Source organism: Phoca vitulina, unplaced genomic scaffold (genome assembly GCF_004348235.1).
Source record: "Phoca vitulina isolate PV1807 unplaced genomic scaffold, GSC_HSeal_1.0 scaffold29, whole genome shotgun sequence".
Classification (NCBI taxonomy): domain Eukaryota; kingdom Metazoa; phylum Chordata; class Mammalia; order Carnivora; family Phocidae; genus Phoca; species Phoca vitulina.
Window position 1 is genome coordinate 17,068,254 of NW_022589732.1, and position 25,938 is coordinate 17,094,191.

The window sequence follows — 25,938 nt, forward strand, 5'->3', positions numbered from 1 at the left end:
GGGTGTATTTTCTGCTTAAAGCTGGGAGAATCTGAAAATCACATCTGCTTTTCTCTCCCCACCCACTGAAAATCCAGAAAGCCATCGAGCTATCGGTTAATCGTAATTTTTTCTTATACTGAAAATATTGGACAAGATAGATTAGAGATTATAAAACCTGAAGTAAGAAATTAGGTCCCACATAAAATATCTTATTTATATTTGCGTGCAGCATTGATAGCTCTTCTAAAGCTGATATCGTAGGATCTGGCCTGCCTGGGGATCCAACTTGAGTGCTGACCTACCAAGTGCAAACCTGGCTGGACATCACCGTAGTGGGTCTCAAGACACTTCACCCCTAACCTTCAAGCCAATTTATATTTCAGGACGAGGAGCTTTTTTGTGCCTCATTTTGATGCTACAACAGGCAAACGTGTTTGCTTATCACTTAGCATGAACCAGCCTGCTTCTCTCACAGGATTGGAGAAGAACTCGTATTTATTCCAGACATCATAGCCAAATAGTAAGCCTGAACCGGAAAGGTGTTATTCCCTGCGCCCACACCTTCCATTTTAAAAGTCACTTTTCCCCCTCTTTCTTTTTCTTTGTAGAGAATGGTTGCACTCTTACTTTAAAATATGGCTTCTGGTTTTGCCCTCTTTGAATGTTACAGTCACCAGGAAGAGGGGTTTAAATCTCTCAAATGGGTCAAGTCCTGTTCTAAGACCTTTATGACTTGCCATACAGTATATTTGTCAAGCAGGGGTAACATTATGATTGTAAAGAACAGGCACTGGGGGAGATGAATGAGAGATCCGTTCCTGTTTAAACTTGGCTCCCATTTTTAGTGACATGTTCTTTTAGCATCCTAGCTAGCTGGTTGTTCAGATCATCATCATGCAGCCCCAGCCCTCTTCAATGCGTGGTACATCATTCCTGAGCTGAGCTTTTACAAAAAAAAAAAAAGAAAGAAAAAAAAGAAAAGAAAGAAAAGAAAAGTTCCACTATAGCATTTGAATTGGAAGACTTTAGAAGGTATGCTATGAATACCCAGACACCCCAAACGGTAGTAGTTGAAGTCAAGAAAGAGGAAAAAGTCTTCAGCTGAAGACACAAAAATAAAATTATTTTACACTCATCCAGATCTGATGGACAACTTGTAGACGGCTCACTTATTTTTGGCTTGGTTCTTTTACTGGAAATATTGATTTGTTATTTACACAGAGGAGGGAAACAAAGATAATTTTTTGTTTCACTGTAAATAAATTGTTTTGAAAAAAAATTAATCAAATGCTGTAGCAGAAGAGAAGCCCATCAAACTCTGAAATGCTATGCTTCTCATTAGCAACAGTCCCTGGTTTTCATTTCCATACTGCCATTTTGGGTTCATATATAATAATAGAATCTGACACATTTATAGGGAAAGAGAGTTCTTCTATATATACCGTCTTTAAGGACAAGGGGAGGGAGGATGAGGCAGAATAACTTTTGAAACGATTCTGTCAGAGGTAAGCCCATCATAATGGGTGATTTTAAACCTCGTACTTGATAAGGGCTTCAGGTGGAAACACAACTTCAACCCAGTGCCTCTCAGGAACTGTTTGCAACGGTTATTGCTGGCTGTTCTGGAGACCATGCATTGTTCTAAAATTTCATATTGTTAGCATGCAGGAACAGGCTGAAACTGGTAATCGAAGCAGCAAAAAACCATTTGCTATAAGAAGATTAAATGTTAATTATAAGCAGTCACATTCCAAAGCAGCATATGCATAAAAAAGCAAACATGCTATTACTAGTCATTCCTCCCCAGTCATCATTTTTACACTCACACCAAATACAAAATAGTAATCTCAAAAGACAAACAAGCACCACCACAAAAAAAAAAAAAAAAAAAAAAAAAAACCAGCAAGAATGATCAGAGAGAGGCTCAAAGACAAGACAGAAACAGTTCAAAATGATTGAGCCCCACATGTTGACAAACCTTTGTGAATTACAATGTCTAGACCAAGGTGCCACCGGCTGGGAGGGTGGCTCTCTCGCTCTACTTCTGGAATAGTCCATTTTCATTGACACCCCCCACCCCTTAGATGTCTTCACCTACACACTTCCGGGCCCAATCTCTTAACAGGTAAGCCCAGCTGACCTCCCTTCTGGTGGAGCGATTCATCAGGCTTGAAGGATGTGCGTCCCAGCTAGGAAGAAAGAGCCCTCCTCTGGGCCATTAAATGGGTCATGAACAAGTGCTTTAACTAAAAATGTTTGATAATTTGCCCACGTGGTGGGAGCTATTCCAGAGGATGTGGACACTGTGTGTAAAATTATACTCTCAAGTTGTAAAATAAAATTATATCAAAATTAAGTCGTGGCTCTCCTGATTTGGAAAACACCACCCCTTGTCCCCTTCGACTCTCTGGCTTCCTAATCCTCCGGTTTTGTTTTAGCGAATCACGGATATTCAGAACCGCTGGTGTTTTAGTTCCATTTCCCCGTGACTGTTTTCTTTTCTGGAGCTGATGTGGGTTAGAAGGTTAATTTCAGATATCAGAGTGCCACTTAAAACTCCCAAGGTTAGGTTTCAAAGAGCAACTTTGAAAGTTTCAGTATTTATTTAAACCAGAAATAAGTTTCTTAATCTACTCCCTGGACACATAAAGTGCCCTCTCACCTTTGGTGTTTGCTGATTTTCTTTTTCACATCGTCACCCAACGCTCTCTTCCCAAATCCCAAGCCTCAGAAAAAAGGAATTTTCCGCAGGAGCTCAATGGTAATGCAAAGTAGATCTATGAGGACATCTAGTGGATCCGTGTGGAAGAGCAGCTAGTCAACAGACTACCTGAACTAGCGGGCCTTTCTCTGCAAGGGAGCAGGAAGGGACACTGTGTGCCTCCAAGAATTGACATCTGTGCAGTGTCATCTCAGTTCAGTGGTTCTTACAATTCACATCGGATGTTTAGGGGCCAGTGGGGATGAAGTGGTGAATTCTAGGAGTTGGTTCAAGAGTGGCGACTTGCAAACACGTTGGCTCTGCAGCCATGGCCAGCAGAGTGGGACCAGTTCAGCAGCAGCTGGCTGGGCCTCCTCAAAGCCGTGCTGCCGCTTCCTGAGACAGGAAACAGACAAGAGTGTGTCTCCGGTAGGTGTGAAGACTGTGGCTACTTGTCATTCCGTCTTAGGGCTTTTGGAACTTTATGCTCAATTAATTGGCCCCATAGGCCAGCTTAACTCAGGGAAAGCAGAAATATAAGCCTCTGGGGACTCCGTTTTCTCTTTGGCCCACGTCACAAGGTTCTTGTTCTTGGACCGGTGCCACCGATTCAAAGAGGTTATGTGGTTGCCAAGAATGAGACCCTGGGTCTCACCTTCCTCCAAAGAACTCTGGCTTAGCCCTTTTACAATTTGAGAAAAAGCTTTTATGTGCTTTCCTTCACCACAAGGGAGTGGATATTCATCCAATATTTCCATTAGGACTTCCTAGTGCTATTTGTAGAGATAAAATGAAAGTATTTCCCTAATGGACATCATCAAAGCTATCTGTTTACTCTTAAGTGTTTAAAAATGGGGGATTTCTCAGACCTACTCTCAGACCACTTTTCCTATATTTTCAAGGGTCGTCATCACGAGAAAAGAAACCTGTACAGAAGCGGCTGATGTAGATGTGGCTGGGTCACTGCACTTTCCTTGTGTCAAAGTGACAATCAGCTGTCACACTCAGGATCTCTGCCGGTTAGCCCTTCTGAGCCAAGCCTGGAATGAAGAGGGAGTTGGACTCCATCCTGTGCTCAGCACCATCTGCCTCCTGCATCAGCAACCAAACTGCCAGCCAATTTCCAACTGCAGAATCTTAATTTCCAGGGTGGGTTGGAAGGGGCAGGAAAAGCAGCGCAGGACTGAGAGGCTCAGGTGGAGTTTTCCAACGGCCGGAGAAAAACTATTCTAGGTTCAAATGGAGCAAATTCAAAGGAAGACTAGCGTGGACGAAGAAAATATCTGCCTTTCAGTTCACAGATACTTTTTAGGTCGCAATGACATGTTTAAGATCAATCCCAGTGAAGGAAGGATGAATTCCAAGCCTGAACCCTGAAGCTGCTCTTCACATGCTCAGCAGCAACTAAAATTAGAACAAGAAGCCTCCATGGAACGAAAAAGTCCACCGAGGTAGAGGGTTGAGACATGCTTTTGATGTGACCCTGGGAATCGGCGAGCATTCTTTCCAGTCCTGTAAATGAGGAATGATGTCTTCACTTAGCCAAATTCCTCCTATTAGCTTCTGCAGGGAGAAGAAAGATCTGCCAGGTGGTTTTCCAAGAACAGAAAGAGGGGAAAGAAAAAGCTAGTTAATGTCAGTGGCCCTAAGTACACAGAACAGAACTAGAGGATCCTGCCCTCCACACCAAGCGGCGGCTGTGGAAGGCAGAGGCATTTGGCACCAGAGCTGTTTGGTGACTGACATCCCCTTTTCTGTCTGCTTCCGAAGCATCACGAGGTACAGTAGGCACTCTGCAGGTATGAGAGTGGCACATGCCCTCGAGCCAGCCTTCCTGGTGCTCTGCAGATAAAGGGAGCCACGGAGTCCATCTTGGCGGCGTTGTGGGACGGACTCAAGACATCACTGATTTGTTTTGTTTATACACTGAGCATTCTAGATCCTCAAACTCTGAAGACTAGCCAGAACCAGATGACCCCCTTGCACGGTGCAAAGGCAAGGAGAGTTCTGAGTGCTGAGATATCTCCAGATGCCAGGACCACTGGACTGAACTGGTCTGCAGGCTGGGTCTCGTTTTCCGTGGAGTCTCCCGCGAGTCCGTGAGTAGAGACCTGAGGACGCTCACTGCTGGTACCACTGAAGCAGCATTGCCCGGAGTCACACACAGAAACGCTGGCCCTGAAATGGCCCCATCTTGTTGGGTGAGAGGGGTCCTACTCTGTGAGTAAGTTAGGGGCTCAGAGACTTAACATTTACTTGTTCGGACTTCTACATGGCTCACTAACGAAAAGGAACATTGTCCTTGAGCCATTTTTTCCACCTGAAACAAGTAAATGGATCTTCCAAGATGCCTGACTAACACCCACAGCGGAACTGGGTATGTCCCAGTGGGTACTGATTGAAAGGAGAACTTTATTTTAAAGCAAGGGAACTTCGTAGACTGTAGGAAATAATTACCACTGTGGAAATACTTGTCTCCAGTAAGGTGGCTTAAGATACTTACAATCCCAAAGTTTGGTGTCCAGTTAATTCTCTAGCAAGCACTTCCTCGCATAGAGAGGTACGTATATTATAATAAATACATTGCTCTCTCTATAAAATATCTCTATGCTTATATATAAAAATGTTCATTTTTACATACAAAGTACTGGTACATATCATATATATATCACAACATAGGAATATATATGTAGCATATGTGTTTCCTTCAGGATAGGAATTCAAGCTCAGTAGCAGAGACCAGGTCTAATTTATCGAAGGCGAGCATGACAATGACCTCCAATTGACGAGGCATCTACAGCTATAGTGGTAATTACCTCAGCCTACTCAGTGTCCCCTAAAGGTCCCAAGACAAGGCCTTCAAGAGAAACACTGTGGTCAAGGTCTTATTTTCAAATGGAAAAATAAGACAGCGCCAGAAGCTGGCAAGAGGCTGGGGGATGGGAAGATGAACGGAGGGGGGTTCCCTGCTCTGGGGGGTCTCCAGCCCCAGGCTACTCTGCAGACCGTGTTGGATGAGAGAGTTGGGGCATGATGTCACTGCTACATGCAACATAAATACCAAAAGAAAAAAAGAAACTGAAACTGTACAGAAAATAAAAGAAGTATCTCTTCTAGAGAAAGACAGGGGGAACTGGACTCCGGGCTACTGGGAACCCGTTTTACTCACAATATATCACTACCAGTGTGCAGTTAAAATAGAGTAGGGGCCGTATTCCAAGGCAGCAAAGAGAAAAAAAATAAATCAAAAATATGTCAATGATTAGAAGTTCAAGAAAATTCCTTCAAACACATCAATTCAGACATGACTTGTCCCCTGGGAGTCCACCCTTTGGCAAACTTATACAGGCTGGGGGAAAAAATGTAAATCATTAGACCAGGTTTGTTATACAGAAGAAAAAAAATGGGTGAATAGTAGATTCTGAGAGCTTGCTCCTTGGCCAGACAGCTGAATTTGACTCTCTTCCTTGATGGAATGCTATGAAGAAATGGAAAGAAATGCAAAAGTTAAACTATACTACCACAGGATTTCCGGAAATGGAATGTCCACACTCGATATTTCTCCAGATAGTATGGCATGAAATGTTCAAGGTGAATGGGGAGGCGGGGGTGGGGCTGGAAGGGGAAGAGCTAGGTTGGGAGGGGAGGGTTAGGAAGCTGTGGATAAAGACCAATGACTGTCATCAGCTCTGCCCTCATGGAGGTGTATCATTCTAGGGTGAATTATTAATACCTGGTCTAATAGGTTTGGACCAATGACTGTGTGGGTGAGCTGCCCTCTCCAGCTTAGGGCGCCGGGCAGTGTGCCCTCAAACGCACAGGAACCCCTGCAATTCATTATTCACAGTTCTAGCTCCTTATAATCAAAGTTTCTTTGCAACCAAAACCCATCTTCCCCGATTTCCTGACTTGCCTGGTATGCATGGGGATGTTCGTGTTTAGTAATTCACTTTATTCTGCATCCTGCCCTCTGTAACACGGGCTGCTATGGCCTTTTAATTAGGAAGAACAATATTTGGACAATTTTGATTGTTATCAAACATTAACCTCACAGCCGGAGGCCTCATTGAGATGAGAAGCCCGAGAGGGAAGGGGGTACAGAGAGACGGGGGCAAGACCCCTGTCACGCTGGCTCAGCTTTGGGATCCCACGGCAATCCATGCCACGCATGGTGAGAGACCACACACTTCACTAGCTGAACCAGCTTTAAGGGGAACGAAGAGAATAAAATTATTTCAAACAATTATGTGCCTTTCCCTCCAGGATGAAGTTAAAGTCAACTGCTGTTTGCTTGTCTGGAACCAGGATGGAAAAATACTCTAGAGGCCAAATCCTCATTTCTAGGGACCTAAAAGCTTTCTGCTGAGTTCCACTGCAGTGCCTACGAGTAACATTCCGTATCAGAGCGGGGGTCAGAGACACTTTCTCTCCCTCATTCTGCCTTCTACCGCTGCCTTCCTAGAGTCTGTTCTCGGTCCAGTCACCATGGAGGTCATCTAATACAGGAATTGAGGATGTTATGTCCTTGCTCAAATCTCCCAATAGCTGTAGCAATTATAGGACTAAAACCCAGGTTTCTCATCACGGCCCCTGCCTTCCTCTCTGACCTCATTTCATTCCACTCTTTCCCCAGTCCCACCGGCCCCACTGGCCTTCCTTCCTTCCTTCCAACACTTCAAACTTATTCCTGCCTCTTGACCTTTGCCCTTGCTCTTCTACCAGCCTGGACAAGGTCTCAGCTTCAATGTCACCTTCCAAGGGAGGCCTTCCAGACCTTTCTGGCTAAAGCAGCATCCTGACAAGTTCCCCATACCCACAGGCAGTCTCCCCTCTCTTCATGGCATTTGACTCTATCTGCATTTAATAATTTCTATGATGATTGTTTGTCTCCATTCACTAAAGTGAAGACTTCAGAAGAACAGCGATGTTACCTTGTTCACCCCTCCATCCCTGGCACCAAGAATCCACCTGGCACAAAGAAGTACTCAGAAATACGTGGATGGCTAATCAATAAGTGAATTTCTGTGGTACTCCATGGGACCAGGTTCTTTGGCAGATATCGGGACATGGGTAATTGGCCTCGAAACTCTCCTGCACTTTCCAACCCCCTTCATTACGACAGTTTCCTTACAAAGGAGTTGACCCTTTTGTATTCGTTACTCTCGTTTACTTCCACCTTGGGATACTATGTTCCTCTGATGGATATGATCTGGGGGATGCCTGGTCATCCGAGCTCTGTTTCCGTGTTCACAGCCAACTAAGCAGTGCTGGGGTGGACAGCCTCGTAAGGAGGGCCTTTCGTGTCAATGAGTCCAGGGGATTGGAGGTGGGTTTGTTCTGGGCCTTACACCCCCTTAGATGCTCCCCTTAGGTTGTCAGAATCAGAGAATTCTTAGATCTCAAGAGCTTAGCGTCTCTTTGACTGAGAGCTCAATAAATACTCATCTTAGTGAGGTGTCAGAGCTGGGGGGAACGGGGACATGTGTGTTGAGTCAGTGGAGAAAGCATAACAATGGGCCTAAGCTGCCCCAAACTTGGGAACCAGCCGCTGAGGATTTCTACAGAAACTGCTCTGGACCAAGAGTGCTCCCATGGGTACTTGCCTAAGAGATCGAGTGTCTTCGTGCTCCGGCAGAGTGATATTTATATCTTACTGGTTTTTTATTACTGTGTCCCCCTTTAGGAATGCAGTGAAAAAAGCTCTTGTTTTGGTTGGCATATCCCAGGAATAGTGCTCTTCTATCTGGTTTCGCTTTTATGGGGTGATCTTTCATAACTCTGTTTCTACTCTTCAGAACCACAATCATTGCCTTGCCCTTCTCTCTTGCAAAAATGATTAGAGCACTGAGTGCACAACATGGAAAGGCCTTTGGGTGAGCCTGAACCCCTGTCTGTTAGGTCTGTGTGACTCTTAGCCATCTCATCCTCTCACTAAACTTGGAGCCTTGGTTTCTTCTTTTTGTAAAATGGAATTAATAACATCCCCTGACAATTACCCAGGGTTACGGTGAGGATCAAACAAAATAATGATCATAAATAAGGAGCTCTGAAAATACTAAATCACCATAGGAAGGAAGGCATCATTATTATTGTTTTCTTTAGTGTCATGAACAACTTCTATTAGGCAATGCAACATAATTACTCTCGAGGCACGCCCACTTTAAGTCCTGGTTTCTCGGGAGCTCATGATCCAAAGTTCCTGACTTACCATATCTTTCTCAAGAGGTCCCATTAGCAAGCTGCTTTGGAAGAGATCTGAGACAGGATATGCCAGAAGCTACTGAGCCCGATCTAGTCTACCCCAAGGAGCAAAGGTGTTTGAGGTTGGTTATTGGAGCAAGGGCAAATAAAGCTGATTGGTGATGGCCATGTTCTCTTCCTGGGCCAGTCTGAGGGTACTACAAGGGAAAGCTCTGGATCTTGGTATCAAACCTTGCAGCAGTCCCAAATGGAAAGAGAGTCAGCTCCCATTTGGGAGACAGCGCCCTCAGACTCAGTTTCCCTTTCAGCCCTAGTACAGCCATCTTCACACTTGGTGGTCCCGTATCCACTGGAAATCACTTTGCAAAAATACTCCCTCCTCCATGGTCTTAGCTGTCCTCCTTTTCATGCACCGTACTGACTATGTTCAAGTGGACACAACCACCTTGGCATCCCTTCAGGGTCTGGAGGTGGGGATTAGGCACTAGGTTCACTCAAAGGTGCTGATGGTGGGGATTTTTCACCCTCTGCTCTAATAAAGCAAGGACAGGCATTTTTCCATGTCTCTTTAAACTGCTGGGTGAAACATAAACATAGTCAAGAAACCTCTTGATGTTTAGTGTTTCTTTAATAGGAAAAGGAGAAGGGAAACGAATTTGGGGAAAGGAAAAGGGGGGGAGGGGGAAAGAAACACTACTTACGCCGTTTGCAGCCGCATTTTTTTATTCTTTTGGGATCTGTGATGTCATCATGACAGGCCTTGCAGTAAAAAAATGCCCTGGAGAAAGAGAATGGAAAAACTGACACGTTTCATAATCCACCCGAATGAAACAAGCACCACATTTCCTCCACCGTGGTGCCAAATTAATGAAACACGCCAACACTAATTTCCTTTCATCTTTTGAAAGGTTTAGACGTTTACAGACGGGAATGTTTGTTGCAAGACCTTTTATTTCAAACCCAGGATTCTGCAAATTGAGTTAGTGCTTCTTTTAATATACTTTCCTTTGAAGAGGAACTGGGGGAATGGCTGCTGATGGGACACCCTGGGTCTGCTGGCTTGTCTTTCGTTTTTGAGCATGGCATTCAGTGCCGCTCATCAGAACACGCCGGCAACCAGCCCCGGGCCCTTGGTGGGGAAGTTGAATCCATCTCCGAAACCCTTGCCGTCTGGTCAGATATTTATCAAAGGGGCCCCAAGGATAAAGTTCCACTGTCAAATAAAAACATTAGCCTTGTCACTCGGAAAGCCCATTTCTTTTCAAAATGAGAGAGGTTAAGGAGGAAGGTGGACAGGGAAAGACAAAAGTGGTGAGTCAAAGGGGTCCTCTGTCAAATTTCTTCTGGCATTTCATAGCCCATAGTTGCTCCCAAACTAGAAGGACCAACTCCCATACTCTCCAGCCTCGAGATCATGTAATAAATGGAGGTTTTCTTCTCACGGTAAAAGCACAGCTCAGCTGAGCACTGCAACGGGGTGGGCAGAGGGCACTCTAGGGTTGGGTACCCAGTGGAAGCAACCAATAAGAAAATCCCCTCGACTGACCTCAAGTGTCAAGCTGTGATTACCAAGCACATTGGCTGTGTCAAAGATACTCTGGATGAGACAAAACAAGATCATTCAAGCACAGAATGCATAGGACCTAGAAGAACAGCACTGGAGGCCTATATCCTTTCAGCACAGGAGATTACTGGGAAAAAATTCACTGGAACAACCTTACAAGCTCTGGATATGGGGACTAACAAAATCCTTGGCTTCACCACTCCCAACATGAAATTGAACGCCAGGGATAAACGTGGTCTTCCCTTGACCAAGATTACAAAGAAAGAAACACAATTCTTGACCATTCTATTCCTAGATTCCTTTTTATGTTTTCACAGGACTTGCACATGTGATTGGCTCCAGGTGGAAACTAATGTTAAGACTTTGGGATCTGGAAGAGATCATGGAGGTTCCCAGGACTCAGTGTCCTTATCTGTAAATTGAGGAGGTTGTCAACAACCTGCCAAAAGTCATCCTGTGCTGGGCTTGGCTGGGCCCAGGACTTCTAAATCCAAGCCCAATGCTCTTTGTGCCCTAACAGCTCATTCACTATTTCTTTAAATGCTAGTGTTCATCCGTCTTGAAAGAAAGAAAGAGGAAAGGAAGAAAGGAAAGAAAGGAAAGAAAGAAGAAAAGAAAGAAAGAAAGAAAGAAGAAAGAAAAAGAAAAAGAGAAAGAAAGGAAAGAAAGGAAAGAAAGAAGAAAAGAAAGAAAGAAAGAAAAGAAAGAAAGAAAAGAAAAGAAAGAAAGAAAGAAAGAAAGAAAGAAAGAAAGAAAGAAAGAAAGAAAGAAAGGATAGAGGTAGCTGATTGTTTGCCCTGAGTGGCAATGTGGCTAAGAAAGGGGAAGGACAGGAATGGAGGAAGCCATTTTGTTTCCACTTCCTTTGGCCATTTTCTCCCCCACCTGATGCTCCTACAGATAATAATAATGACAACAATAACAGGGAACATTTATAGAGCACAGACTATAGGCCAGGTGCTATTCTAGGCACTTTATAAGTATTAATGAATTTGATCCTCAAACAACCCTTTGAAGGAGTAATGATTATCTCTGTTTTACAGATAAGGAAACTGAAGCACAGGGAGGTTACATGACCTGCCCATGGTCATGCAGAGCCAGGATTCAAGTCCACACAGCCTAGTCCCAAAGCTTAAGGTCTTAAAGAAATCTCTAATAAAGAGATGATGAAACAGTGATGAGTCTGAGTAGACTGTCGAGAAGATCAAGTGGATTACTTCATGAATTAAAGCTAGATTCTGAAAATAAAGGTAAAGATAATGAGTGAGATGGGGCCAGGGAGCGGGGGTGGGGGTGGGGTCTCTGGCCTGCAGTCCTGGAGACACATTGCCACCCAGAGGGAGCACAGTATCTAAGTTTTGCCAGCTGAGTTTTGCCAAGTGGCACTTCTTCGCAAGCATCATGCTCTTCCCCACCCATCTCTGCCTCTCTCATGCCCACCTGGCAAAGCCCCCACCTCATCGCACACCTGAACCTGAGCAGCTGAGCTCAGGAAAGGAAACACAACTGTGCTGACTGATCTCACTTCAAATCCATGGCCATAGATTCCAGAGGACTTTTCACACCCCTCAGGCCTACTGCATATCCCCTCCTTCCACCTCAACCCTCTCTGCTCTCCTCCCCACTTCCTCTCCTGTTCACCCCACCCCTTCATCAAGTGGCCCTCAGCTGGTGAACTTGAAACATGCATCACCAAGAAGACCCGATCCATACCCTGGAAAGCCAGTCTTTAGGGTGTCTTTGTCCTCTGGTTTCCTGTTGTGTTCAGCCAATCAGAGGAGCCAGCAGGAGACTGGAGGATGGGAAGGGAGAGTTCCTCCCTGCTGGGTCATGAATTGGTGGTGGCCCCCTCTGCACACTACAGAGCACCCAGCTCCTGCCAGGCAGCCTTTCCTACACTACAACCTCTCTCTCCAGGTTCTGATAGTTCTCCTTCCCCTTGACGCTGTAGATTCAGGGCTGAGAATGGCTCCCCTCTGTTTCTAGCTCTGAGGTGCTTTGCCATCCCTTGTTGGTTTTCCTTAACTCTCTGCCCACAACTTTATATGGTCCCTTCATAAAACTCTCCTCTCTTTTCTCATTTAGGTGTGTCATCTGTTTCTGGCCAGGACCCTCCCTGATACAGCTCCCAAACTGACACCTCCAGCCCCCATCTTTCCCCCCAGACTCCAGAATCTTAGATCTGCCTTTATGACTACTCTATGTGCATGTTTTGTACATATCTCCTACTTAACATAGCCAAATAGAATTCTTAATTTCCTACACCCCAAACTTGCTCTTCTTCCAGCTTTCCCCATCTCAGTAAGGTGGGGAGCCAACAACCACCCAATTACATAAGCTCCAAATCTAGGCTCCATTCTTGATTCCTCTTTTTTCCCCCTCACTTCTTATATGCAGTCCACCAGTGGGCCCTATAGACTCTCTAGTAAAATACATTCTGAATCAGTCTTCTTTGTCTGCACGTCCACTCACCAGCCTAGCCCACGTTATTCTCCCTCGCCTACACTATGCAGTCTCCCTGTCTCTGGGCCCCCTCTCCTGTGGCACTACATCTCATTCTTTATAATGGAAGGGAAAGACGTTTCAATAATGTAAATCAGACTATATCACCCCCAGCTTAAAACCATCAATGACTCCATTTTATAACAACCCAACCCCCGTATCAAGTCCTATGAGAGCCAGCCCTGCCTTTCTCTCTTACCTCATCTCCCCACACTACTCCGTCAGACACTTTCCTTCCCTTGGCTCCCTGCACACAACACTGTCCCCACCTGTCTCCTCTTCCCTTCCAATCTTTGTATGACAGACTCTTTCCCATCACCTCCATCTGTGCTCAAATGTGGCTCCTTCAGAGCAGCCCTCACACACAATCTAAATCAGTGCCCCAGTTGCATGAATTCTTTGATTAATGTACCATAAATAAACAAAACTGCAATTCTCTCCTCCCTAGAACATGAGCCCCTGAGAGCAAGGACTTCGTTGTTCACCACTGCTTCCCTGGCACCTGGTACGGAGTGTTCTCTAAAGTGAGTGACCTGCAGACATTTGATGGATGAATGAGTATGAGAATGCTGCCCAGGAACGCTAGATCTGCCAAGTTTTTCAAGAGAAACCAGGAATAGGGATTTTTAAATAAAAGTTGATGATGTCTTCCTCTTGGCAACTCATTTATTTGTTAAAATTGTGAATCAAATAAATCCTGTCTGCAAGCCAAACTGAGTCAATGGGTACCATTTTGTGATTCCTACATCAAAGACTATGGGCCAAGGTCATTTGAAAAGGAAAATATTTAGTGGCAAGGAATAGGGGACAAGTGATCAAAAGTTCATCCCGAAGTGACCTTTCTAAGACTGGAATGGATGGTTTCACTCCTCTTTTCCTCTGCATCTGAAAGTTTCTGGGAGCTAAAATCCATTAGCTTCTTTGGTTGCTTGTTTGTAGGAGAGGGTACAAACTCAATCCTGGATCATCATAATCAACTTTTCCATTTTTACAAAACTTGTTTAGTTTCATTCAAATCACCAAGGCCCTTTCTGTGGTTTTCTGCAGTCTTCATCTATTTGAAATCCCCTAACTGACAGCAGTTGCTCAGACACATCACACACTATGGAAAATTACAGGCTTGTGTTGTAGCTGATTTGTGTCAGCATGTATTTGTGAATACCATAAAGCACTGAAATGAGACATATTGCACTCCCTAATACAGGAGGTAATTTGTTTTTTGGACTGCCTGGTATTTGCGACATTCATTAGCGAGAGATGCAATAGGAAATAGAATTACACAAATGGGAGCTCCGTGTTATATTTGCTATCTGGGAGGTACACGTGATCGACGGCGCCGCTGTGCTCCCCAGCACGCCCCCTCCCCCACCCCCATACATGGTGTTGAGATGCTGCTTGTGTGTCTCGCAGTCTGGACGTGAGCATAACCTTCTATTCCAGGGGACCTGGGTGGGGGGGCTTCAGTCCCATTCACCCCCACTTTCTGCTCAGGTGAACCCAGTTCTCAAGGTACTCCCGAAGAACAGTCAGGATCCATGAACTGGATTAGAAGGTTTTCCTGTCCCCATCTGAATAACGGCAGTTCTTTCCCAATTTGTAGAAGTAAACTTAAGCCATTAGCTCAGTTGAAAGAATTTTTCTTTTTTGTTGTTTTTTTGTTTTTGTTTTTCTGTGTCTTTTTTGCTTCTCCACCAACTTTTTTCCCCCCTAAAACCTTTTATAACTAGTATGGCTAGTTTGCAAGAGTGGATGAAGAGGAAAAAAGTAATAGGCATCAGCTGTCAAATATCCTAGTTCTGTGCTCAGCTCATCAGGCTCACCTCTTGGCAAAGAATTAAGAAGGTAAGCTCTGGCACTGGACTTCCTGGTTTTGGATCCTGGCTTTACTACTCCTTAGCAGTGGGGCTTTGGGCAAGTTAGTTCACCAATCTGCACCTCAGTCTTTTCATGTGGAAAATGAAAATAGTAAGGCTACCTATCTCACAAGGTTGTTGAGAGGATGGTGTGAGTTCATGGCACCTGGTACTTAGAGCAGGGCTGGCACCTATTAAACTCTACATAAGAATTTGCTAGTATTATTTAATTTGGTAGAAAGTGTGGGTTTGGGAAAAAGGAAAGACCATTTCCAGTCTGGGCTGTGCCACTTGCTTATGTGCTAACCTTGGACAAATCATTTATCTCAACCTTACAGATGAGGAAACCAAAGCCCCAAGGGTTTTAGAAGACTCACCTTATGAGGTTATTCTGAGGACTGGCAATAACGAACACAGAACCCTTAGCACAGGCCTGGCCTTGAGTGGGAACTCATTACATGAAAACAATAGGCTTCCAAAAATAATTATAGACCTTTCACAATTAATCATTTATTTGAAATATTCTAAGTAACATCATTGTTAAAGTCGGACTGCTGGAGCCGCATTTTCTGCTAATAAGTTTTTCAGCGTTCATAGGATAGACTCAATATAACAATATTCCATGGTGTTCTCCAAAGAGCCCTATGATTCCTAGGCTGCTTAAACAGGTTTAAGGATACTAATAAAAGTGTCATAAAACATTGAGGTCAATGAAATCCTGGGCTGTACCTACAGAGGCTTAAGAATTGAATCTGACAACTTCAACTACTTACCTAGAAGGCCACAAATAGAAATATAGCTAACTGAATATTTCATCTGAAATTAATCCAAACCTTTTGAGATTCCATTTGGTACTTAGATTAGAAAGCTGATAATACTCGAGTAAATCTGCCTGGATATTAGGTCAAAAGTACTAGACAAGGAACCAGTTGTCCTGTGTTATGTTGTTCTCAGTCATCAAGAATCAGGTTGACCCTGAACAATCGCTTCAGTTCTCTGGGACTCAGTTTCCTCCCTTGGAAAATGAAGGAGCAGTTAACTAGGCCCTCCTAGTTCTAAAATATTATTACTCTAATTCAAAGATGTGGAATCAACTATGTGAAGAGGAGTTCATGGAAGCATTTGAAAGCATAGTCTCTTTTTCCCAAGACTCGGCACCATTGATACCCATGGACATGTTAAGAACTTTTGGGGTTACATATTGAAAGCATGCCCATTATGGTGGATCAAGATGTCTATGGCTGGGCCAGAAAGGAAGGCAGATAAATATGAACTCTTACCTTTTAACTTCTTTGGCATCACTTGCGATGAAAAATCCTAAAGTACCTTCTTGGATCTTAAGATGGTTTCCAGGATTAATTAATATACTGCTCAGTGAACAAAAACAAACAAAGAAGACACATTTGTGAGGTCATGTTCTGAATAAAACCTTGAAGGCTACACTGTACTGTTAATTTTATAGGGGGCCCACTAGTCTAATGCTTTTCCCAAAGATGTTGTGTAGAGCTTGATGTCCACAGTCCCAGACATTTAAGTGGATAAGGCCATCATAAAGCTCTGCTGCTCAGTTCCCAGGTTGGCATACTTCCAGTTGCAGAAATCAAAGCACATCTAGGTTTCAGGGCTGGGGGTATATAATGGGGTAGCCATCATGGGCTTCTGATATGATATGTAGCCCTTTGGAAACTTCTGTTAATGGTCAACATTGAATGTGATTGGTCTAATAAAGCTACTGCTATAACAATTTTCTGTTAGATGACAGAGCATTAATGGGACCCCTATACGCATCCAGAAACATACACATAAACATGTATTACTGCAGGGAATGGTACACGACACCTGTAACCAATGCAGAAGCAAACATTACATCTGCACGACGTTGGTAAAGACATGTAAGTGGACTCCGCGTGCAGCCTATGTAGAACAAATTGGATCTACCCAAACAGTGAAAAAGAAAAATGCCAGCAGTTGGAAATGATTCCATTCTGCTTTTACCAAAATGCATGGGAGTGTTTGAATGAAGTGTGTGTCTGGTACATCCTGATTGGGGCAAACTGTAATTATAAAACAAATGCAAATCATCCCTAAAAACAAACAAACAAACAAAAACCTTCCCCTTGCAGGGAAGTATGGACCTAAATATACACTGTCCTATTTCAAAGTGTTATAAATAGATTAGTTGACCAAGTTGTGCTTGGACTGACAAAAGAGATACATGTATCCTACTCTAATAAATGGGTGAAACAAACGAGTTTAATTTTCTGCAGATCAAGAACAGAATGCAGGAATGTATTATAAAGAGACTGAAAGGCTTTGGGCTTAATGGACAGGGAATTTGGGTACTGTGAATGCAGGAATAGATACAACAAAGGTATTCTCTGATCTGAAAAGCTGACTTCAAGGTAATAGATGTTTGGAATCAGGCTAAAGGAAGTCCTCAACTGTCTAAGACAATCAAAATGGAGGATGGTAATTAACATGTAATTTTTTACTGCTGGCAAAACCGCTCCGGGAAGTGCTGTGGCCAACAGAGTCATGCGTCTGCAGCAATACAGGGAGGACCCAGGTGAGCTTTTGTTCTGCCAGGAGGACTCAGAGGGGAGCATTATGGCAAAAGAATTGTTTGTGGTCTCAAGAACATCCACTATTACCCGTAACGAGACCTGACAGAAGGAAACCAATCCTGTGTCATCACTGTTATTAACACTAAATAATAGGCAGGGACCATGACGATTGGTCTGTTCTGCCCTAGAACCACAGGCTACAATGAGATTCTTCACAAATCAGGAAGCAGCAGACCACACTAATAGCAACAGCTTGCAACGAGCAGCAGCACTGGACAGGCACCTCCTAATTACCCCCCTGCCAATTCTTTATGTTGGTTTAACAGCCCTCTGACTTCTCACGATCATGAGGGGAAAGGGTCAGAGCTTAGACAGCTTAGATGGACTCCTTTTTCAAAGCCAATTAAATGTGATGTCGTAGAAGGGCAGAATGCTGGATTTTGCACACTTTCTTACCCCCTTTGCTGTAAGGCAGTACTTGCATGCCCTGGCTCTGTGATCAGAAATTGCACCCAAATTCAAGCATCACCATTTAGTAGCTGTCTGGCTTTTGGGCAAATTACTATATCTCCCTCAAACTCAATATCCTCATCTACAATGAGGATGATAATCATAGTCTTTCTTCAGAGGATTAAGCAAGATGATGCACTGAAGGCTCAATGCATATTGGTTATTGTTACTTTTATTATTTATTACTGCAAGAAAAAAAAGCCAAAAATGTATTTTGTTTTCAATGGAATTACCAGATTTTCTTTAGCTGGCCCCATGGAATGGAACACAGGGCTCCTTATCAAAATATCCTGTTCAAAATGAGATGAAGTTACAGGGTAAAGAACTGTACATTCCAGAATAGTGTACAAGGACATACATGAAAAATTCTGGGTATGTATGGTGTCTAAAGAAGCTAATTTCTGAAAGCTGGGAAAATCTACATTTTGATATGTATTTATATAAGAGCATAAAAAAAGCTTCTGAGTGAAAAAAATCCTATCATGATTTCAACGATGCAATTTAAAAGGGGAAATTTGACACTCATCAATGTCTTGGTGACATATATGTGCAAAACAAGCCTTGCACAGAATCCTTTTTTACATTATGTGCTTCACTAATTGCACTCCAGTGATCAAGCCCACTGTGTCACGGGAGGACGACAGTGATAGCAAGCTTCCTATCAACGAGAAGTTTCTTTTCATTTCCTCTGTTCTTTATCAACAGTGAACAAGAATTGGCTTACAATGAGAATTGGGATTGTCATTCCAGAGACTGCAGGTTGAGATCATTTATTACAGCTTGCAAGCCTGCTTTAGTCAAGGTAGTGTGGTGGCGAGGAAAGATCTGGGGCACTGATGGAAGGCAGATTTGTGTTCAAATCTGGTTAAGCGCTGGTTAAGCGAGCAGGTGTATGTGTCAGGCCTAGGAGTTCAGACCCTGACCTGAGGCAAGTGGATGCCACTCAGCCTCATTCTCCTCCTCTGTGAAATGGAGTGAATAATCTCTAGCTTACGGTGTTACTAAGAGAATTAAAGTACGTGCCATGTGCTGAGTGACTGCCACATAGTAGGTCCTTAATGCATGCTCACTATTAATAGTAAGCATGGTTATTAAAACAACTAAATGAGAAGCAAACAATCTCTCACGTGGTCTCAGCTCCCCATTTTGTCCTTGGTGCTAATAAATTACCAGGAGGCCCCCTATTGGCATTTGAAAGACCTTTTTACTGACTGCAGTATCCAAAACATTACCTCCCTCTATAACATCTGGAGATGGGCTAATTTGGACTGGCTTTTGCCTACAGAGTGGAGTGTCTATCTGTTCCTCAAACCTTATGCACTTCCAAGACATCACTGCCCGTGTGATTCCAGGGTGCCTTCTGGTTCTCTTTTGGAGAGGGCTTAAGGAGGGGTAGGAAGCTTTAAATCATCTCTTTACATGATGTGTGAGGCTGCAGGCTCACATTAGCAGCTATCCAGATCAGGAGAAGGCAGCCTTCTGGGTGGGAATTGAAAGAACCAGCCCAGATCTTGAAAATAATGAAGGAAAGAAATCTAGATACATAAGAATCTTCACTGTGCTGGATTCCACTCATATATTTAAGGGTTTGGTTAGAGAAACATGTGCCCCTGATTCCAGAGCCCACTGCCTATAATACTCCCTATGTCAGGGTACAAGGTTTCAAAGACTCTGAGGAAATGTGTTACTCTCTCCAATACTGTAGACATTAAGTCTTCTATACACACGCCAAATCTAGAAAATTTAAATAAAATGTTAATCCTCCTCTTTTTGAAAATATAAAAGACATAAGGATCCTAGACAGAAGTAATTTTTTTCCCAGCAAAGTGCCTACTACCCTCAGAATGGGTTATTGACCTCCTACTGGGAATATGTAAATCTTTCCAAAGGTCTTTGCTCTCTTGAAAGAATATCCAACATTAAGTTTGTTTTGCTCTTATGACTGCCAGAAGTCTCCCTCCCTGGGCATCATGTTAAATCAGTCCTTGGTTCCAATTTTGTCTAATTCACTAGCTTACCAGAGAGATAAACTTCAAGATGTGTCATGTGAAGAATCAAGAGAATCTCTAAGAAAAAGTCCATATATCAATTAGCAGAATTCCAATAGAGACATCTTGGCAAAGATGGACTTTCCCTCATCTCAAGGAACATATAAATTATCCTTTTTCTTCTATGACCTTGCTAATTTCAACAGAAAACATTCAGTGGCAGCTGGAGGCAAAGGGCTTATGTAGCTCCTTCCCGGAGGATTCTTGCTCTCTCTTTTTCTTTGGCTCTCAGACTACTTTTTTATCTAGACTGATTCTTTGGCTTTTTGCCCACTATAAGGAAACAAATACATATTTTCTGTGGGGAATGCATAGTTGAAAAAGAGGAATGAAAAGCATGATCATATTTTATTTATTTTTGTAAATAAGTTTCTCATAGCAGCCAGCTTAGAGCCCTGTATGCAATAGGCACTTTTCAACTACTCGTGGAATGAATGAAAAATATAAATCACTGGTCTCAGCTCCAAAAGTGTTCCTTTCCCTCTCCAGTAAGGAGAAAGGTAGTCACAACTGTTCTTTCGAAAACTGAGTAGCAATTCTTACCAGTCAGGACTACTAAAGGAGCCACCACACCTTTTCTAGGGGGTTGGCAAGTGAGCTAACAATCTCCCAGATGCACTAAGTACAAAAATGTAAATATACAAATACATAAACAGCTAGCCACTTGCGGAGTAGGAGCAATTGATTTCAATATTGAAAGCACCACTCACTTAGAGTTGAAATAGGTTTCCAAACTAAAACACCAGAACATAGAACTGGCTAGCAGGGCTCAGTTCAATAGAGAAATGTCCCTGTCAGCTTCCTCCAGGAGGGGAGGTCCAGGCCTCAAGCTACAATACATTTCATTGTATATGTCTTGCTGAACTTTAGTCAAGTTGGAGATTTGGGGCTTGACGGGGCAAAATGATTTATTCCTTTTCTCAACCACTTATGCGTAACAACTAGGAGACATCTACTTATTCCTTCTTCAATCATCATAAACTTTACTTGTTTGCTGTTTTTGGAGACAACCAATGATGAATAGTTCAACTGAACCATATTTTTTAAAGGAATCCTTTATCCATTATGGGTAAATATGATGGGTGTGTATTTCTCCTCCCCCACCCTCAATTTTTGGTAGGTGTAATGTACCATTCCCCGAACAATTACAAAATTATCAGTCACATGAGAATAGAGTTTTTACTTGATAACATGATAATTATATCTGTGTCTAGCAAGCTAATGGGACTTCATTAACTAGAGCAAGGGAATAAGAACCACCTAAGATTTCAGTTCACACCGTGCCCAGATGAATCACGCCACTGGGGAGTGGCCTCTTTGACCACCCATGGTCATATATGATTGCTATTGGGTGGGACTTTGAGGCAATTGTCTCCCCTCTCAGGAGCACAACTGCCCTGCGGTTTATGGGCTGTGTGAGGGCACAGCCTACAGAAACCCCAAATCTCAAATCTAATTGCCTTTCTGGAACTTTTCAATTTTTTCTAGGCTTTCAAATATATGCTGCTGGAGTCCCACACAACTAGACACACACACTTTTACTTAGAGAATATATGTAGGAGACACAGTGTGTATTCCATGCTTCAATATACTTGAGCCCAGTTCACTCACGCAGAGACAGCATAGTAAAGATTGCTCCCAGTTGGTCAGACTCAAATGCCTGCCACTGCGGTCCACCAATGACATGGGCAAGGAATTGTTTTGCCTGAACCCATCACAATGAGTTTAGAACTGGCATTTAAAAATATATTTGACACATAAAGAAAACAGTAGCCATAGGGGATGGGGAAGAGACGGCTCATTTGGGAAGGACAATGGCGGCTATTTGGCTCTGGGAGCAAGCCATGTCACTTTGTGGTACACTTTATGACAAGTCATGCTACATCACAACATGCCTCCATCACAAGATAAAAGGACTCAAAGGCCAAAAGCCAACAGCAGAGGTGCAACCACTGTGGACCTTTGAAGATGCAAAGTGTTGCAGTAACTTCTCGCAGTTGGATCATATCAATAATACCAAACTGACAGGAAGCCACCTCTATTGTCACACATCTAGTCCAAAAATCACAGAAGAAATCGGACTTTGGAAAGAGTTCCAGACAAATACCCTCACCACACACACACACACACACACAAACACACACACACACACACACACACAATTACAAACACGAACACGTGACAGTGATTCCAACCACGGAGAGAAACAACTCTTGAGAAGATGAACACAAAGGCATCTCAATAGTATGTTTTCAACAGTATTGTTTTAGAGAACACATTATTGAAAAACTACACTGGAAATATTAACTGAAAAAGTTAAAAGAAAATGCTATCGATGAGGATTTGGTCATGCTTCATGCAACAGAAATCAGAGCAAAACAGGGTGATGTCACATGGTGAAAGCGGAGAAACTTCACATTAAGAAATGTGCCCAAACACAGTAGGGAAATAATAAAGCCACGAGTTCATCTCAATAAACAGTACTCATTCACTAAACCAAATGTGATAATCGGGCGATTTGGTAGCAGTGTTCTAAATCTGTACAGAGTACTGCCCAAGAAATAAAATATGCAAAATGTTATCATCAAAATAAGTGTAAGGAAAAAAAAAGTTGAGTGTTAGTTGAGCTTGGTCTCTGTTTTGTGGATAAAAGGACACAAATCCTGCTCTATAAATGGGAAACCGGACATGCGGAGGAGGAAGTCACTGGGAATGTGGATGTGGTATGCAGACAGATGGCACCACAGAGCCTGGTGGACACCGAGACACATCAGGACAGGACAGAAACAGACACCAGGGGCTGGAGAGGAGCATCCTCCTTCTCAACACTGATGGCTCTGGTTCCCATCATCGGTGCCATGACTGAACACAGGGATTGTACCTGTTGGGTTTTTAGGTCTCCTGCAAAGAAGTTAGTGCGTCATCCAAAAGAATCAACCAACTGAACAAGAAAAGCAATATGCTACTTTCAATTTCTCTGTGCTCTAGTTGGAGAGGGGTTTAACTATAAATAAATAAATATATATATATATATATATATATATATATATAGACAAGGGAATGAGATTATATGTATGTGTATACATATATATAATCTCTATCTTCCTGAATTCTTGGCAAATGGTTAGTCCTGTGGTTAGCAGTGAAGATAGCGGGTAGGGGTTGGGAGGAAGGTTAACGAAGAGCGCATACCGCTTTCGGCTTCTGCAAAACGACAAGAAAAGAATTTAAAATCAAACAATTTGATAATAAATTGACTGACACCAGAAGGAAAGAAGGAACAAAACCTTTGTTTCAAATTATTTGAAGGATGCATGTGAAAACAAGGTTTTTCAGCAGAGCATGGAAAAACAGCATCATGGGGTAAAACAACAGAGGAGGTAGTTCAACACAGGCTGGGGGCAAGGGGTTGGGAAAGGAGAGGCTGGGTTCTCCGAATCCTAACACCCAGCCACTTAGAAAATGGGAGAGGGAAGGAAATGGGAAATTCTTTAATGAAGGAAAAAAAAAATCAAAATTCTTATCTTGGGAAGAGTCAAAAACTCAATTCTTTTTTAGTATGGATATTGTGTTTGAGAAGTTTGGTGTTTTCTCAGAGGCATGATCCACATTCCCTCCAACACACCTTTTTCCACAAGAACCAATGTGCTTCCACACTGAGACCAAGCCACATGAGGGGATTAAAGTTGGCAACGGCACACAGAAAGCCAAAAACAAAGCCAAACAAGTCCTTTCTGCTCTTTTCTGAAAGGAAAAAAAAATCTAAAAATCTATATCTACAAATATGGCTTTGTTGAAAACATCTCAAATTTGTGAGTTAATTGGAGGGTCCATCAAAGAAAAGACTTTGTCTTCAGGGAAGGCTCTTAGTTATTTTTCTTAGAATAGTGACAGCAGATTCACACTGAACCATTAACAGGCTTTTTCTCTCCCTCCCTGTGACCAAAAGGTGGCAGGTGGGAGATGACTGGTCAAGGTTCAGGGGGCAGACTCCTGCCATGAAATTATACCAGGGTGGTCAAGAGGCGCTATGTGGCATTAGCGCCACCCACACCATGACACTTTCTGAAAGATGCACAAAAGTGATAAAGAGAGAAGACTGAATTACTCAGATTTACTGATGTGGCAACATGAAGAATATCATTGGCAAAAATCCAGGATACATGTTGCCCCCTCCACAGGCACAGGTGACTACTGGCCACCACATGGGAAAGCAGTAATCCCAGAAACCCCCACTTTCTCTGCTGAACAGCAAAGAGCCAGGACTCTGGCTCCCATTTTTTTGCACATAATATTCTTCACTTTGCCAACACAAAAAAGAAAACCTTATCTATACATAATTATTAACTGCTATGGCCATGTTTTACATGTGGCCACCAAATCTACCATTTTTATTTCCTCTTGGTTGATTTGATTTTCCAAATAGCTTAGCCTTTGATCAGATTGACTTTGTGAGCAATCTGATCTGGTGGCTAAGGTAACAGAGAACATTGGATTGACTTGCTCACAATCCAGTGTCTTCTCGTTTGGTTTGGTTTGGTTTGGTTTGGTTTTCGTTTGGTTTTGTTTGTCAGAGACGCAGACTGTATGTTTGGAAGTCTGGCTTCATTGAGTTATTCATCCAGATAATGAAAACTCCTTAGATGGTGATAGCAGGTACCTTCTAGTCTTGCCCTGCACTCAACATATTAAGGCACATGTTGGAGAGGATCTGTACCCCACACTATGCCACTGGAAGACTTATTTACTATAGCTAGGAACAAACCCAGATGTCATCTTAGAGGACAAAAGCCCACGTAGTTCTCAATGAGCTCTTTCTTCCAAACCCATTGATAAAAATTGAGGAGCAAAAAAATCGTCTTTATTTTATCTGTAATGCATACAGTCCTGCAACAACAAACTACCCTGTTAATGGGATGCTTCCTTCTTCCAGTGTGAACTCATATATTGACTGGGCTGTTATCTATTTCAACCAGACCCAGTCCCTCATCAGTCTGATCTGTACATAATTAAGTGCAAAATAAATAAATAAAGAGGGCTCCTGCCTCTGAGCCCTGCTCTCCTGGCTAATTTACATGAAGCTGATATTCTGCCACCTGGATTTCGGTTGCACCGGGAAAAGCACATATGGTACACAATAGGCTGCTTGTAATTTGGCTATCAAGAGAGCTGGTGTGGCCCATCACAGCCCTGCCCCATCCCTGCTGTGAAGGAGGCGAGAATCCACCTGCTTCATGCTCATGACAGTGAACAGGGGTTTGAGGACAGGGCTTGTCCCTGGTTTTGTGCAGAGAGGGTGAAAAGTGTAAGTTGGTCCAATCAGGTGGAGATCTGGATGTCTCATCACTGTCCTCTGGAGAAACACTTTCTGAATGCCCAGTGGGGCTTGGGATGGCAGGTGGGTCTGCAATAGAAGTGGCGGTTGGGCATGCCCTGAGATGTGCCCAAGGGTCAGAGATGTGTCACATCAGGGATCCAAGCACGTCTCATAAATGTCAGCCTGGGCTGTGGCGAACTTACCGGCTCTCTCGGTTGGCGGACTTGTACTCAATGGCTATCATTAGGAGCTTGAGCTTCACAAAACACAGCCTGCAATGAGATGGAGAAACCTCCCCGTCAGTGCTTCTGAACGGCCAGAGCCACATAACAAACATGATTACGACCTCTCCATCGCCTGATGCACTCATTATCCCGGGAACCCTCACTCCACAGTCACTGTGCCAAAGGGAGGGGGTGGGAGCGACACCTCCCCATCTTCCCCATTAAACCTGATTTCTTGCAAGTGATAAGGTGCTGAATGTTCAAAGTGCAAATTGCACTCAGGTCTGGATGTCTAGACACAGACCCCAAGCAGGGATTTGTGCCTGGGGATTTATGCTGGGCCAGATTCATTAGTTACTCGGTTGGGTAGTAAAATGTTAACTGCAGAGGGAGGGAGGTATTTGGAGCAGCTGGACCTGTTATTTGGATTCCATCTCGGTCTTTTGTACAAATGGCTCATATTGTTGTTCCG

General features: G+C 43.3%; 1 protein-coding gene across 26 annotated transcripts in view; it reads right to left on the reverse strand.

Annotated features, from left to right (window-relative positions):
• The window catches only part of KCNMA1 (potassium calcium-activated channel subfamily M alpha 1), a 715,944-nt gene that overhangs the window by 118,422 nt on the left and 571,584 nt on the right, over positions 1-25,938 (reverse strand). For 7 of the 26 annotated variants that reach the window (XM_032423688.1, XM_032423674.1, XM_032423676.1 and 4 more), the window contains 5 exons: positions 25,446-25,514; positions 23,118-23,129; positions 16,084-16,170; positions 9,586-9,662; positions 5,853-5,861 (listed from right to left, as the gene is read on the reverse strand). In XM_032423688.1, coding sequence (XP_032279579.1) covers positions 5,853-5,861; positions 9,586-9,662; positions 16,084-16,170; positions 23,118-23,129; positions 25,446-25,514 — 254 coding nt within the window. The remainder of the gene's footprint in view (positions 1-5,852; positions 5,862-9,585; positions 9,663-16,083; positions 16,171-23,117; positions 23,130-25,445; positions 25,515-25,938) is intronic. The other 19 variants (XM_032423685.1, XM_032423679.1, XM_032423678.1 and 16 more) reach the window with 3 other exon arrangements.